Source organism: Phragmites australis, chromosome 15, assembly GCF_958298935.1.
Source record: "Phragmites australis chromosome 15, lpPhrAust1.1, whole genome shotgun sequence".
Lineage (NCBI taxonomy): Eukaryota > Viridiplantae > Streptophyta > Magnoliopsida > Poales > Poaceae > Phragmites > Phragmites australis.
The window spans coordinates 3,269,337-3,286,765 of NC_084935.1; the positions used below are offsets into that span (position 1 = coordinate 3,269,337).

General features: G+C 41.3%; 1 protein-coding gene across 7 annotated transcripts; it reads left to right on the forward strand.

Moving 5' to 3' along the window:
• The first annotated feature begins 8,612 nt into the window (after positions 1 to 8,612).
• LOC133892321 (uncharacterized WD repeat-containing protein C2A9.03-like) lies at positions 8,613 to 16,648 on the forward strand. Of its 7 annotated transcripts, XR_009904367.1 has the most exons (11): positions 8,613 to 8,784; positions 9,088 to 9,215; positions 9,520 to 9,687; positions 10,249 to 10,335; positions 12,686 to 12,820; positions 12,899 to 13,003; positions 13,087 to 13,178; positions 13,270 to 13,375; positions 13,461 to 13,547; positions 13,638 to 14,203; positions 16,274 to 16,648. XR_009904367.1 is itself a non-coding variant. In XM_062333011.1 (10 exons), the coding sequence occupies exons 2-10, from the start codon at positions 9,117 to 9,119 to the stop codon at positions 14,049 to 14,051; spliced, it is 1,293 nt and encodes a 430-aa protein (XP_062188995.1). In that variant the 5' UTR covers positions 8,613 to 8,784; positions 9,088 to 9,116; the 3' UTR covers positions 14,052 to 14,234. The 7 variants fall into 7 exon arrangements, 6 of the variants coding, with proteins under 6 accessions (XP_062188995.1, XP_062188996.1, XP_062188997.1 ...); XM_062333011.1 differs by lacking the exon at positions 16,274 to 16,648 and having other exon boundaries at positions 13,638 to 14,234; XM_062333012.1 differs by lacking the exons at positions 8,613 to 8,784; positions 16,274 to 16,648 and adding an exon at positions 8,799 to 8,983 and having other exon boundaries at positions 13,638 to 14,234.
• Positions 16,649 to 17,429: the final 781 nt, after the last annotated feature.

Below are 17,429 nucleotides of genomic sequence, written 5' to 3' on the forward strand. Positions count from 1 at the left end.
CAATTCAACTACAGTTAGAAAGGGACTGCCACGTGGACGTCCAAACCCAATCGAATTAAGCAGACGCAACGCGCAACTTAAAGTAGAAAAAAATCTCCGCTAATGGCCAAAACCCAAATGATTAATCACTTGATCCAAAGACTCGTTGGTGTACCACGGTAACGCCGGCCAGCCTCTCGGCACACCAGCGTTCGCCACGTAAACGCAGTCACGTCCCGGTCTGACGTCGACGGTAGCCTGGACGGCTCACGGCGTCCCGCAAACGCGCGGCACGGCACGGCATGGGGAGCGCCCACCGGTTTCCAGCGCCACGCGTCGCGGGCAAGGCTCGCTGCCAGGCTGGTACCGCCCGGGACTTACACGTGGGCAGGGCAGGGGGCGTCGTGTTGAAGTAATGAAGTCACAGAAAAAGCAGCCTACTGAATTCCATTGTGGGTCCTCTCACGTAACCGTAGGGACCACCGGGCTGTGGCTTGTCTCGCAGCAGGAGCAGGTAGAGCCCACGGTGGTGTTTCCGTGTTTGGTCGATCGAAGCGGCAACGCAGTACATACGATCGTGGGCGGCGTGCACAACGGCAACGCTACCACCGCGCTACAAGCGCATTCATTTCCATCGACAAGGTTGGTCGGATTGCAGCATCACTCGCTAGGCAGTACGCACACGAGTAGTACAACTGCTAGGCTGATAGAAAATAGAGAATGAATTTTTTTATTGATTTAATGAAATATTTATATATATACATGATGAAAGAGTGTTATTGGAGAGACACGTCTCTCCAATGAATATCATGAAAAGTTGTTAAGTCTCTTAATCAAATACATGTTACTTTGGTAAAAACATCTTGTTGCTAATTGATCACTAATTGTAATAAAATTCTAACACTTCCACTTAATCAATTATTCATAATGTAAACGTTTGTTGAAAAACTCTCCTAAAACTCTGTAGAAAAATACGAGAAGAAAATAGTATGTTGATATGTCATTAAAACTTCTTTAAAACACAATGAAAAATATAAAAAGAAAATGATATGACATATTAGTTATTGCTTAATTGAAACTCATATGAGAAATCTAAATAGGAAAATTCATTGGTGAGCTTAGAGAACAATAACTATGATCTATGGATCATATTGAAACATCCAAAAAAACCTCTTTGAAACATAGGAGAAATAATGATAATATGCTATTAAAACTCCTTTAAAACCCAGTAAGAAAATAAATAGAGAATGATATAACATATATTGATTATTGTCTCTTTGTAAACTTATATGAGAAAACCTTTAAAAGAAAAAACCTATAAGCGAGTTTAGAGAACAATATATATGTCTTTGATACCACCTTTGAAAACCCCGAAAGAAAAAAATAAGAGATATAACATATGATCTTGTGTAGATATTGCCTCATTAAAAATCTTATATGAGAAACCGTATAGGGCAAAATTATAAAGAAAAAGAGTGCAATATAATATGAACATATTATTATTTATGGATCATTTCCTCCTGAATCTTACAAATCTTGTAATCATCGCATACCAATTTCTTTAATGTATTTTTTTGGAATGCGAAATTTGGTAAGGATGAATAAATCAGCAAGATTATCACATGATTTAGTTTGCAAGATATTTATCTTCCCATTATAAGGATAGAATAATTTAGGAGCAATATGTTTGGTTATATTATTCTTTATGTAACATGTTTGTATTTAAGCAATACATGATGAATTATCTTCATAGATAATGGTTATTGATTCGATAGAACATATACCACATGTCTGTTGTATGCGGTTGATCATTCTGCGAAGTCATACATATGTTTGTAATGTTTTAGAATGATAGGTAGAAGTACTCACTGGAATCTGTTTGATGACTCCTACGAGATAGTTATATCACTATGAAATCAGTTTATGATCTGGTGTTAAGAGGATCAGTTGTATAGCCAAAATCTGGATATCCCACTATGATCATATATTATTTTTTTCTGATAGAAAAATCTAAATATTTGATACCATAAAGATATCCGTGGATTAGAGTTCCGCTATTTAAGCTAGCAAGTTATCTATGTAATATAAGACATGTTGTGGTTTCTAAGATACATGAGCTCTTTGATGGCATAAGATACAAAATTTTAGGTTTAGTTATCATCAACTAATCTATGAATGGATCTTGATTCATATTTAGGGACAAATAACCATAAGTATTTTGATGAATATGATTATCTAATATTATTTAGATATTGATGGATTGATAAATAAATATTCTTGCAGGAATATGCTCAAGTTGTAGACTTAAGAGAAATTTAATTTTAACCAAATCAATCATCTCAAATTCTATCATAAAACGATTACATACTTTGTTATGTGTGGTTTAGAGATTATACAAAATCCAATTAGGATTTTATTATGAACACACATGCAATCGTTGTAGTTGGAGTAACGCTTCTGTGGAAAAAACTCATTTAGTCAGGTGTAGCACATTAACTTAACTGCTTGAAGTCATGGAATGACTTTAAGTTATACATAATATATATTGCGATTTGTATTTAGATTCAAAATTTGAAGTTCATTAGAGACTTATATGTTCAAATCTATCTAATTCATTTAGTCTGCCAATGATATTGAATATGAGAACATAATTTTCACACATACCATAAGGTATGTAGCATTGTAATTAATGTTGGATTTCTACGTGAACTCTTGTGCTACAAGTCTTGCTATTTCAGCTTGAAGGTATAGGTATTACTTTTGTGAGTACATTTCTTTTTGTGAACAAGTGTAATTCTACCTCAATTGCTTCCTTCTATTTGGTCCAGTTCGAGTGCTTGAGGCATCCTGTCATGGCCATAGACTTTGGTCTGGAACCAATTGAAGATCTTCTGTAATTTACGAGGCTAAATTATTTATCAACAATTTGCAGATTTTGATATTGATTGATTCTATGGAATCGATATAGTTTATGAAAATATTATCCCATTTAACTCCATGTATTTTCCAAAATAATTGAGTTAGGGTGTTCTCATAACCTAGCGCCTGAATTTATGTACATATTTGTGCTGAGTATTTAGGTGTTGAATATCTATAGATGCTTGGATAATGAATATCCATAAGGTATCTATCAACATGATGTTGATTTGTAATTTAATGTTGTGGAGTAAGGATTCATTTGTTTCCGCGGTAGCTTGCAAGAAGTTTTATTCTTTGTGAACATACTTCTCCCTCTTTTATTTTGATTTAGAATTTAATTGGTTTTTTTGGTACCTTCACTCTTTCCGTCACATTCCTATTATGAATCTAGGATTTGGTGACACCTTTGTTGACATTAAATGCATCTTGGCAGGTTATTTACAATATATTGTAAATACAAGATGTTATGAATAAGGATTCATATATCAGGTATGTGGATAGGATGACTGAATGTGAACATATATGATATTCTCTTATGATTCCTGATATTCTTTATGATATTAATCTTCCCTTAATGCCGAGAATTATCCTCAAAATGTTATAAGCATACGGGTAATGAATATGTCCTATGTGAGAGACTCAACGTATTATATGATTCACAAATAAATATATCTCATATGGATCCCCAATGCCCTTTGATATATACTATACGGTGGTGATATCGATACGTGTAGAACGTAACCAATTCATAGATATGAAATACTTGGCCGAGGCCAAATTCCATGTATTAACTGTAACAGAGGCAGCTATATGATTGTAGTTGAATAAATTTGGTTTAATGATACTGTGTGTAAAGCCATATATCACCAATAAGATGTAGGTAAATCACAATTCTATAGTTAGTTATGCAAATAAATTAATTCTCTTGAGATATTCAGCTAGACCATTATGGATGTGCACATATGATACTTAATGCAGTAGTGTCCAAAATCAAACAATAATTGCATGTACGATAAGAAACAACATTATCCATGTGAATGAATTTGATCCTGCGTATAGGATAATTTGCTCTAATTTTTAGTATCTGAGCAATGAATTCAACATAAGTGTGGTGTCTTATATATAAAGGACACATTCGGGACTATTTTGTAGATACATCGATCAGTATTGTAGAGTACCTAGATGGTCCATAATATTGCTGAATAGAGCCACGTGTATGTTGTTAAATGCGTTCAAGAAATTAGATGACACATTATGAATTTTAAGGTAAGATGACCTTAAATTAAATTCCATGTGACATATGTGGTACACACAAATATGAAGGTATTGAGAATATTGTGACCAATAGAATTGTTAATAATTTTTCTCATCATCTCTAAGAAAGTGTGACCAATACAATAATGCCAGGTCTCGATTTGATCAAGATAGAAAAATTATTATATATTGTATGAGTTTTATGTATGTACAGTACAATCCATATAGTATATAGGGAAGCTTGCCATATCCATTGATTAAGAGGAGAAATTCCTCTTTTGTCGTTGTCGGAGGATTAACTCCTGTCGCAGGGATCCCGATAGACCCCTTTTTAGAGATTCGGCCGGGGGGATGATCCTGAATAAGTTCGTCGGAGAAATAAATGAAAGTGAACGTAAATGCAACGGCCGGTGGTGGGGGATGATTGACCTAGTGCAAAGAGAAATAAATGCACCGGGGTTTAGACAGGTTTGGGCCGCATGGGGGCGTAATACCCTACTCCTGTATGGATGCAATAACTGTCCTGAGGGATGTCCCCTGAGGATGTATCTGGTTACAAGAATATAGTGTCTAACTACGAGCTTGAGGCTCCTTGTTCTTCGGCAAGAGCTCTGCTCAGGCTTGCTTGCAATGTCTTCGTCTGTTGGCTTGGTTCGTTGTGGGGTTCGTATTCTTCGTCTGGGTTTTTCTCCTTTTGTTCCTCCGGTGTGCCGACTCTTTTATGCACTCGCCGACCACGACATACCCCGAATGGGAAGAAAGGGGTACAAGTTCCAAGACGCCATGACTGAAAAAGGCGTCATCATTTCCTCTGGGTGAAATGACTGGGGCGGTGGAAAAACGCGGCGCGCGTTCGGTCACTTGTCACTGTGGACGCCCTGGCGACGGGCGCCGTTGAGAGGGCCCACCGGGCAGCCACCGAGTCACCCGGCGTGCCCGCCCTGTCTTGTTCCTCTGCCACGGCAGGGCAGCAAGCGGAATACCTTGATCCTAGCGATGTTATCCCGAGACACACCGGATGATACGGGACGGGACCCGTGCAATTAATAGCCCCACGCCCCCCTGCCAAAGCATGGCAGGGACTGACACTGCGGCGGGAGCAGTTGGATATGTCAGGCCACACACGCTCATTGAATGCGGTTTCGGCCTCTGACTGGCGGACACCTCATCGGTGGGCCCCTCGGGAGCCTTTCTGGGTCGTCGGGGAACCGAGTGCTCAGGGGTATTGTTCACCTCCCCGAGCACTCTCTCCTGAGCACTCTTGCCCGATCCTTCGGGGAACCGAACGCTCGGGGACCGCCACGCGCAGCCCCGAGCATTCTCTCCCGAGCACTCTTTGTGTGGAACCTTCAGGGAACCGAGCGCTCGGGGACTGCCGCTCGCAGCCCCGAGCACTCTCTCCCGGAACTTTAGCTCTTCTGGTCATCGGGGAACTAGGGCGCTCGGGGATGACCTGGCACCGGCCCGAGCACTTTCTTCCCGGTACTTAGACTCCGCGGATCGTCGGGGAACTGGGGTGCTCGGAAACCAAAGACTGTGGCCCCGAGCACCTTCTCCCGGAACTTGGACTTTCCTCACCCCGCAGGAGGGACCTCGCGGGATGGTGACACGTGGCGGATGGCTGGCCTGGCCTCGGGACTCAGGGACCCCCGGTTCCTGATACACCGACAGTTGTCATCATGGGTTTTGATATAAAAACCATTCTGACGGATATCTCTATAACTTAGTAAGGTACGAGTTGAATCGGGATACAATAGATCATCAACGATTATGACTTGTGTACCTATATGGAGAGTAATTATGGCACGATCAAAGTTAATAATCACTACATGGCGTCAACGATTATCAAAATATTTTCTTATCTCTTAATAACAGTTTAATATTTTAGTTTCACTACGTATAGAATTTATGGTATAGCTATCCACAAGGCACATTTTCTTCATCAGTTTGACTCTCGTAGAAAATCTATATATAGAATTGAAGAATTTGATATGAAATTCTTTATCACATATATATAATATATACATACTTAATTATAGTATCATAGTGCTAATACAATATTGTATTATAACATTTAATGGGACATAGGTAGCATGGTATCTAAGGAATTGTGAGACTAGTTAAGATCTTCAAACATGTCGTGCGAAGTAAATTTGACAAATATGTTTTCCATACTCATATGATCTTTTAGTTGTAGAAGAGTCTGTTTGTTACTTGGTTCTTGTAGAACTTATTGTGAACAACTAGCCTCCTTAGTGGAGTCGGTTTGAAGATTGAAGTGTGTTTCAAATCTTTGTCCTTGAGTAGGTTTGTTATATCATACGGATTGTAAATACAGATCAACTAAATGTATTAGGGTGCGTCATTTCTTGATGGTGTACTTGTAGCATCCACACTTACGACAAACATTGGATTTGCTAAGTTGGAAATGCCTTGACCCTGATCTATTGTATAAGGCTTCTGCTTCATATAGCTGTCCGAAAAGCACATAATTAATGCAATCCTGAGGGGTTTTTTTTGTAAAATTGATGTGTGCCACAAGCCGAATGGGCCAATGCAACTTGGGATGAAGCCCATTCGGCCTTTAGGCCCATTAACCGGGTAGGGGAGCCACTGTATATTAGTGGAGGGGCGGTTAGGACTGCAAGCCACACCCCACCGGTCACCCCATCCTCCTGTGGTGCCGCCGGGCTAGCCGAACCACCACCGGCTTGTCGGGATTTGCTCAAGCATACCGCATTGGGCAGATTGCTAGGCTGGGGTAGGCCAATGCCTTTGGAGAGGGTGGATGGTCATGCAGACCAAGCGGTCGCTGGGCTACGTCGGCCGGCGTCGCCATGGGCTGTGTCGATCGCCGATTGCTGGGGAGGGGGCCTCTAGGTGGCCTTGAGAGCCACGCCGTCACCATCTCGGGTTGACCATGGGCAGCAAGTGACACCGGTTTGGAGGTGTCGCCGTCTCGGGTTGAAGAAGCGTCGCCGGATTTGCGTGTGGTTTTCCACCGGGGAGCGAGCATCGGCCGGGCCACACTGCCGTCTTGTGGCTGTTGTGCAGTGGCCCTATGTGCCCTCGTTCGGGCTGGGCGCACGGGGTGATAACGCCGTCGAGTTACTCGTTTCGCGCCCCAAAGGAACGTTTTCCTGGGAGGGGGACATAGGAGTGCAGGGCAGCCGACTGCCTTAAGAAGAGGCTATCGCCGGAGGGCGGTGCGGCCAACCGCCACCATATTCACCGACTGTGGGTGGTGTGGAAGGCGCTGAAGTGCAAACGGGCACCAACGGACCAGATCCACGCCAACCATTGTTGTTGCAGAGAAGAGAAGACGATGATGGCCAAGTTGATGGCGTGATCGTGTACCTGTAGGTCGAGAAGTCACCGTGGTGTTCATCCGTGATGTGCATTGGCCTTCGTGTCTCTGGGATTCTGTGTTGTGGCATGTTGCCAGGGGGTGGATGTCGTCTTGTTCTAGGCGCCACCTTCGTGCGGTATGCCGATCTGCGTCGAGGTTGATTAACATACTCGTGATGTTGGGCGTTGTTCGTCCCTCCTCCGCGCTTCCTTGCTGTGCTCTTCGGTGCTGTGGCTGATTAACGATTTGGAGAGTAAAGTGACTGATAATGTATCGTAGCAGATATGAAAATAGAGAGAATAAAACTCTTTTATTGATCCAATAAAATATTTACATATATATACATGATAAAGATGTACTATTAGAGAGACATGTTTCTCTCCGATAGATAAAATAAAAAGGTGTTAAGTCTCTTAACCAAAAGACATATTTTTTGATAAAGATACTTTGTTTGCTAATTGATCACTGTCTGTAATTGAATTCTAACAGTTACCGATCGAATCGATCCAGTCACTGTCTAGCTCCGGGGCCCAATGCCCCGCTGCCCCCCACCCCACCAACCGATCGCATGAGACTGTAACCAACCTAAGTGCTCCTCTCGTGCATAATGAAATCAATCGTCCGCCCAAATGCCCTACAAACGCGAGGGCGAGCCTAAGCGACAACTATCACCTGAGCCATGGTTCGTGTCTATTGTCACGTGAAGAACGAACACTACTACAGGAGTTCAGTCACTGAGTCACCCCTGACATGCACCGAACGAACATCTTTAGATTACTATTTAGAGTGACTGAAAAAAAACGGCTAGAAGCTTTAGATTACTATTTAGTTTTTAAAAACTTATTTAAGTGAGAGTAGATCTCTCAATAATCCAAAAATAAATAAAAAAACTTATCCCTAGAAACGGTAGAGTCTGCCCTGTGCCTTCCGTCGTCTCGCCCCCACGCTATAAACGCCGTGCACCTCTTTTTTTCCATTATAAGATCCATCACTACGTAATACATCACACTCGTACACTCGCGAATGCGCTCGTATCAGTCGCCTATCGTAAATGGTGGCACCACGCTAAAAGGAGGATTCCCAAATCCCCACCATTCTCACGCCGCCCCCCCCCCCCCCCCCCCCCACTGCTCTTCTCACCGTTTCCTCCTCCGGAGCCGAGGCGGCCCTTGATTCGATTCGATTCGGTTCGAGTCGGGTATTTTATCTCGCGCTTCGAATCGGAAGGCTTTAAGGATCTCGCGTGCGATCCCAGCTCCCGCGAATCGTTCGAGGTGCCGGAGGTATCGCTGCTGGCCTGCTGCTCGCCGGCCCCTCCACCCTCTGTTCGACGCTTGCATACTTGAGTTTTTGCTGAAGATTTTTGTGGGGTTTGGGTGTCCCACTGTTTCCGCGTGTCTTTCCTCGTTTCCCAGGTCCCCTTTGTTCACCTCATCCGGGTTCAGTAGTAACCCGGTGGCTTTATGCTTCGTGCGAGCCTCGGTCAGACGGTTTTCGATTTGTGGTTGTTTATGGCTTTGTGCGGTGTTGCAGTCTGCGGACGCTGTTTTTACCGGTTGCGCTTCTGATCCTTCAACTATTCCCAGATTTTGTGGTTTCCTGATTCGTGGAGACGATGGAGATGCACTTGATTGACGACTTGGAGTTCCTGGAAGGAGAAGACGAGGACTTGGAGTTGTTCGGGTTCGCAGCCGGCGATCCCCCAAGCCCTCCGGTACGGATTTTCGTCCTTCAGTAGTGTGTTGTCGCAAACGTAAGTTTACTTTTACCTCATCTCTCGTTGGGTGAACACGAAGGGATCATATATGTACTGAAGTGATGTTAACCGTAAAGGGGCAGTAATGCAACATCATGTGAAAAATTGTGATACGCTAGTTTGATGTTATTTACGGTTTCTCGGTCTATGACGTGCTTTGTTAGACAATTATGGATTGCTTCTTTGTCCTATGGTTGCAGATTTTACTTTTTTTTTTCTAAGCTTAATAACATAGGATCCCTTTTTTTTATTCTTGCTGTAGAATAAGAAAAATTATGACACTTCTGCCGCTGAGTATAGAAGTGGGAAAGACATTCAAGGGATACCATGGGAGAGGCTAAATTACAGTAGAGAAGAGTACCGTGAAATGAGGTTGAAGGTGTACCAGAACTACGAGAGCCTCTCCAGGTCACACGAGGAGTTGGATATGGTGAGATTAAGTATTTAAGTGTTCTGTATAATTGCCTTTCTACTTTCAGTTATTGGTGCAAAGATACTTTTCAGCCTTTCACATTACGATTGTAAATGCGACGATACTTGAGTTCTATGTATATACTTATCTCTTCCAATAGTTCTTGATTTTTTAGCCACACTTTTGCTCATATTTTGAACATCACTTTCTTAGATCTTTAAGAAGCAACACCACAAATTAAGCTGAGCACCACATGAACTACTGATATATAACACTACAGATTCAATTCTTACTAGTTTTCTCATATTTGAGTGTTAGCTGTCAGAGTAGCATGTTGAAAGAAACACAGTCAGTTTGTTCTGGTATCCTATGATCTTATCTCCTATATTCAATTCTTTAGGTCATGGGCTCACACAGCAAACCTTTTCAATTTGAAGTAGAACAAGAAGAGGAGAGATCAACAACTAGGGAGCTTGCTATTAATGTAGTTTTCTTGTTAGGATTATTTGCACCCTTTGTTACACAGGAGAAAATTGTGTCACCACTTCGCTGTGTGCTTATTTCTTGCCTCTTCTGTAGGAGTGCAAAAAAGTGGAGAGAAGAAGCACTTTCTACGATTTCCGCTTCAACACAAGACTTGTCAAGTCAACAATAGTTCATTTTCAGGTATATATCTATTCCAACGTTAATTTGGTTGATAAACACTTGTAAAAGGATTCATGGTGACGTCAAGTGGGCCAGCAGGCTGTCCAATCAAGTTAGAACTTTTCTTTTTAATGATTTTTACTCATTATTACCAGCACAATGCCTTAGCAATTTTTTTGAGGGAAAAGATGTGCATTGAACTTTAGGAGGAATGTTTTATTTTTCTTTTAAGTTGCTGCTAACAAGTTGTTTTTGTTGTTGTTACCTTCATTTTTTTCATAATGCATTGCACCTTGTTGTATCAAGTAGTCTCTTACAACAAAACGCATCTTGATTACGGACTTCTTTCTTTTTGTAAGTGTAATTGCATAAGGGGATTTAGCCCCATCTCTGTGTGTGTGTGTGTGTGTGAGGAGGGTAAACACAGTAGACAAGCATACCAAAAAAAAAAAGGAAGGAAATGTTCATGCTACAAATGTTAGCCATTTGCATTTATGTTCGTACTCTGCTTTGTAGATGTTACGAGATGTTTTAAGCTTTGACTGCTTTCTATTTCAGTAGGTGAAGTTTCTAATCCCTACTGCTTTTTCTTTCAGTATAGAGTGTAACTGTATTAACATAACATTGACTGCAGGTCCTGTGATAAGTTTAGTTAGATATGCTAGCTGAAGCTGTAGTTATGTTTCTACAATTAACACTCCTATGATATAGGACAACACTGCAATACTATCCTTTCGTCAGGGCCCATAAGCAGGTGGATGAGCATCCTCAGCAGCTGGCGCTGTTATCACGACATCTGTGGAATATGGTATGGTAGGTTGTTTATGATAAGCGAGCCTCTGCTGGATAAATCATGCTCGCATTTTCCTTTTGGTAGATTGGGCATTAGAAAGGGGCTAACATAATTCTATGCAGGATTTCCATTATGGTGTCAATTTGACAGATTATAAGTGTCTTAATTTTGTGTTGCAATGTTGTCAGAGTGAAATGTTCGTACATATTTTGCATTCAGATTGTGCATACTTCTGTCAGTTGTTTATGCCGTTTAACGGAATGTTTGGCTTGTTGTTACGAGTTCTTCCTCCTGATTGTCTATTCATTTTAAAACGATTATATTCTGTTAAAACTTTCGTGTTGGGTAAACAATCGGTTTATAGAAACTGTTGTTTTGGATATTTTTGGTTGGTGTCCGGTGAACATCTTACAAGAAGGTGAAGTATTAGGGTTCTAGGATCATTAAAGGGATAAACATCCGCCAGGAGGATAGCTAGGCGGCGTCAGCTGCTAGGGGAGGGATTATATTATAGATTCGGGAGACTTAGAATATTGGGGGAGACTAGCTTAATTCTTCTTGCTTGACTACAATGATGTGCGGCTGCCCCATTATATAGATAGGGGATATTACAATCCAAAACCAACTCCAAATCCTTACCTAATTTATCCCTAGCTGAATTGGAAACTAATCGAACTCTTATCTCCTAATCTAAATCAAATCCAACTTCTACCAAACTAATCTAAACCGAATATCTCCTACCAACTTAATTCAATCTGCTGCAGTTGCTACCTTCCTTTCTTGTGTGTCCTTCAGACAGTAACCCGCCTATGACCTGCACTACCAACTTAATTCAATCTGCTGCAGTTGCTACCTTCCTTTCTTGTGTGTCCTTCAGACAGTAACCCGCCTATGACCTGCACTGTGATACGAAGCTACTGTTACTTCAAATTTAGTTAGTAACTACACTCTAACAATAGCTATTATGACATGTTTCTAACCATATATTCAAATTTAGTACTACAGCTACTATGACATGTTTCTTTCTGATGTAACTAGTCATTGTCAGATGCTGCTAACCATATAAGCATATAGAAATTCCAGAGCAGAGCTGATTAAATGATAATAATTTACAGGAGGTTTAGAAAAGTGAATGGTGGTTATGTATTGTCCCTTTGGCCTGTGTGAATTTGAGCTTTTCATCAAACAAAAAGACACTTCCTTCAGACAGGTGGAAAGGCAGAACATTGAATGCATAAATCTGATTTCCTGGCAATTCTTTGTGACTGTGAATTCTTATCTGTGCTGTTTGTTTTCTTGTTTGTCATGTTGCATTTTTGCTCGCTTTAGGTGTGCATTTGTCGACCAATTAATTTCAGTACTCCTCTTAGACCCCTAGTTTGATAATAGCTAGCCTGTTTTCTCCTAGAGTACCGCAGCTAGCTTATCGACTTCTGTGAACAACTGATTGTCAGCATTTTGTTGCTAGACATATACAGCCATCTGCATGTTTTCTTTTGTATAAAACACCACTTATGAGATACTGTTCTTAGTTTCTTTCTACTCCAAAGGTGCTAACCATATTCTGGATATCTGCAGCTGAGGGACCTTGTTTGGGCCACATCTAAGCATGATATCTACATGACACATAACTATTCAATGATGCACTGGTCTTCTCTTCTTCAAAGAGGGAAAGAAGTGCTCAATGTGGTAGGGCATGTATTTCCAAAGCAGGTTTGTATCTCTTTAATATGAGTTTTTTTGTTGTTATTCTTCGTATATCCAACTTCCGACCTAGTCCCTACTTCACAGAAAGTCCATGGAGCTCGGCCATTGTCCAGAATGCAGATCAGCACAATGGCTGTAAAAGACAATCTTGTGGTAGCTGGTGGTTTTCGGGGCGAACTGATTTGCAAGGTAAGGCTAGTTCAAAGGCGTGCACATCTTTCAGTCATTATTTGTCCGTTGGCTCATGGATTTTTATTTCGAGGTTTTGACAGTACGTTGATCAACCTGGAGTGGCATTCTGTACAAATGTTACTGACAATGATGATTCCATCACTAATTCTGTAGACGTGTACCAGTCTGCTAAGTAAGAAGCTTACCATTTAGTTGGTATTTTATTTTTTGATTTCGTAAGTAGTATATACCAACTATTTCATTTCATGTTTTCGGTAATGCAGTGGCTCTACACAAGTGATGGCTGCGAACAATGATTGTGTTGTCAGAGTTTTTGATTCTGAGATATTCAAGCTACTTAGCCGATTTACATTCCCGTGGTCGGTCAATGTGAGTTAATATTAAGTTCCTCCTCAGGTAGTTGATAACTCTAGCTTGTTCCACTTTGATAGTCATGAATTGTTGTCCATTACAGAACATCTCGGTGAGTCCTGATGGCAAGCTTCTATCTGTTCTTGGCGACAACTCTGATTGTTTGATAGCTGATCCTCAGTCAGGCAAAGTATGCTGATCGTCTTATGAAGTTTAAACTTCCCGTACAATGCCTTGGTGCATCAGAGAACCATGTCTAACACTCTTCTTACGTTTCCAGGAAATCGCAAACCTCAAGGGACATCTGGATTACTCATTCTCATCCGCCTGGCACCCTGACGGCCATGTCCTCGCCACCGGGAACCAGGACACCACATGCCGGCTGTGGGACATCCGCAACCTCTCGCAGTCCTTCGCGGTGCTGAAGGGGAGGATCAGCGCGATCAGGGGGCTCAAATTCTCATCAGACGGCCACTTCCTGGCGATGTCGGAGGCGGCAGACTTCGTTCACGTGTACGACTCGCAGTCTGATTACTCGAGCGTGCAGGAAATCGACATCTTTGGAGAGATTGCTGGCATATCATTCAGCCCAGACGCGGAGGCCTTGTTTGTAGGTGTTGCGGACCGGACGTATGGCAGCTTGATTGAGTTCAGCAGGAGGCATCGGCACAACTACTTGGATTCCTATCTATGAAACTGCAAGGCGCCAGTGCTGTAGGTGTGCACTTGGACGTTGTACATGAAGATGCAGCAGGGAGTTGGCACCCAGAAATATGGGCGTGGCGTTTCTTATGTAGCAGGAGTGACTATGCATGCCTTTCTCGAATGCTCTGTAAGCAAAGAATGGTAAGTTATGCAAGTCTTTGCCAGTCATCAAGCTTTGGTCCAGTCCTTTTGCAGTAATACTGTAGCCGAACATTTCTATGCTATTCGTCTTGCAAATGGTAAGGTAGAACATCACTTGATTTTAGCCGAGCCCCATCCACAACACAGGAAGTGTAGTGATCTCTGCAACCAAGAACACCCCCCCCCCCCCAAGCTTTTACTATCTAAGGCAGAAGTTGAATCACTCATCAAACCTTTTACTATGGAGGAATTCGAAGTAGCGTTGAAAGAAATGAAAACAAATACAGCTCCTGGCCCATATGGTTTTCTTTTAGAGTTCTACAAACAATGTTAGGGCCACATCAAAAAACATATGATGGAAATGTTTGATAAGTTTTATAGAGGTGAATTGAATCTTAGCAGACTAAACTATGGCCTTGTATCCCTAATTCCGGAATTCAAAGAAGCTAATAACATCAAGCAATACAGATCAATTTATCTGCTAGGAGTTGATTATAAATTTTTGACTAAAGTCTTAACTCTGAGGTTGATCCCTCTGGCTGAGAAATTAATTAGCAAAAATCAGACAGCCTTTATAGCAGGGAGCAATATCTTGGATGGAGTTGTCATTTTCCATGAAACCTTGCATGAATTGAGAGTTAAGAAACAAACCTGTGTCATTTTTAAGCTAGACTTTGAAAAATCCTATGATAAGATTCAATGGAGTTTTTTTTAAGGAGGTGATGGTGAGAAAAGGTTTCCCTACTCTTTAGATAAACTGGATCAAACAGGTAGTGGAAAAAGGTAGAGTTGGCACAAATGTAAATCGAGTTGAAACTAATTTCTTTAGAACTTACAAAGGCCGAAGGCAAGGAGACCCCTTTTGGTTGGAGATGCTTTAGATGCTATGTTGACAAAAGCTAGAGAGGAAGGATATATTAGAGGTTTAATCCCTAATGCTATGTTGACAATACACATACAATTATATCGTAGAACTTGATGACCAAGTAATCACCTACACAAAATTCCTCTTATACTGCTTTGAAAACATGCCAGGCATGAAAATTAATTACCAAAAAAGTGAGGTTATGGTTATAGGTGTAGATGCCCAGAAGAAATATGATTATTTATTTATATATTTTTATTTTTTAATATTTGTAAAATACACGTTTGCTTTAAAAAATTGCAGATCTAACTTATCGTTGTCCGTTAAAAAGACAACACTTTGACATGATAGGCTAGCATAATACCCCTTTGAAGTGACGTAGAAAATGTCGCTAGTTCAAAAAGCGACACCTTGATGGGTGGCAGGCCCTCCCATGCAAGTGCCGGTCACATGCATGGCATGCCACATGCAAGTGCTAGTCACATGCTTTATAAGGGGAAGGTGTCCCTAGTTGAATTTTTTAGTGGGTTTATCGTGGTATATTAAAGGTGTCGTCTATTGGTCATGCGATATCTTAACATGGTAGTCATGTCGGCATGTATATTTAATTTTCAACTGTCATCTTGTGGGTTTATAAGGTGTCGCCTATTCAACGAGTGACACTTTGCTATCGCCCTTACAGCAGGTGAATGCTGGTTAGATTTGGATTTTTTTAAATAGACATGTATATTTGCAAATATTAGAAAAATAAAAATATATAAATTAAAAATTCGAAGAAAGATAGAGTTGCATATATCTTCAATTGTAATGTGGGCTCCGTTATGAAGTATTTAGGCATTCCAGAAGACAGGAAAAAACAAAGCTGGAAGCCCATGGATCGTTGGCTCTCCTCGCCCTGGTTTCAACATTCTAATGTGCCTGCCTCGCTCGCTAGAGTCGACCAATCAGCGATCACCTCCTGCCTGATAAAGAGGTGTGTTTGGATACGCTAGTAGTAGAGTATTACCGTCTTTTTTTCTTTTTGCGAAGGAGTATTCCATCTGTTTGGTTTGGTGCATGAGCGTGAACCTGTATAGGATCGTTCAGGACGAGGCACCGTACCGTGGTTAGATTGAATCAAGCCATCCTGAAGAGTCTACTTCAATTTATTCTTAATCTACTCGCTAAATGATTTGATAGATGAATCGGTCTTTTATGTTATGCAGGTTTCATTGTTCGTTGGTAGAGATTCAAGATGTACTGGTTCGTCCTCCGGTTCCTTCACGGACCTCCGTGCACGCTCCTGTGTTTGCTTCTTTCGTAACTCATCCAGTGTCTTCCAAATAGCATCAAATTTCTACTGCTGGTCAGGACCACACAACCCCATGAATATGTTCATGAGGTTTTTGTACTTGAATTGATAGAAGAAGTTTGTACTTAAATACCTCATGCACCACCTATTTTGTAGATCCAGCCACATAGGACCCATCATGCCATTATCCGTATCATTCTGCAAATCCTTAATAGCCTTTAGCATCTCTGCATGCTAGTCATGTATAAGACACACGTATGGCCAATCACCTACAGTTATCATCTTGATACAGTACAAGAACCAATACCAATTGCTGGTGTTCTCACTCTCCCCAAATGAAAATGCAAACAGTAGCACTTGGTTGTTCCAATCAACTCCAATAGCAGTCAGGATCTGTCCCTTGTATATGCCAGTGAGAAAAGTTCAATCGATGTAGAAGATATGCCGATAATACTCGAAAGCTTTGATATATGGTCCTAATGTGAAAAAAACATCACTTTAGGACATACTTGCCAGGTTGGTACTTACCAATGTCGTAATATGTCCCCGGGTTCTTTCGAGCAATGATCTGTAGCAAGCGTTAAAGATTATCATATGACATTTTGTAGGTCTCAAATCTCATCTTAATTACCTTTCTCTTTATCTTTTATATCTTGTTATAGCTGATAGTGTACTTGTACTCTTCAATCGCTCTAATTATGGATCCTAGTTCATAGTTTAGATTGTTCATAATCTAGACGTACATCATATTGACAACAAAGACTGAGGTGATATTCCTATGACTGGACGTAAGTTCGTCCAACATGCAAGTGTGGTCCACCATAATCGACACCTCCCAATACTCAATCCACTTCCCCTTGAAGCTATGCACCCGTCACGGGCAATTCTCCTTCACGTACTTGACATCGTATTCCTTTTTTGTTTATTTGACAACATAAAACTACAGTCAAAGTGATGACGCCCATTGAGTCACATCATCCTTCATGCCCTAATTAGTAGGATACCTAGCCCCCTTGGTTATCTTGTTCTGTGTATGCTCTCAGGACACCTGATTCCCCTCATTCAGCACA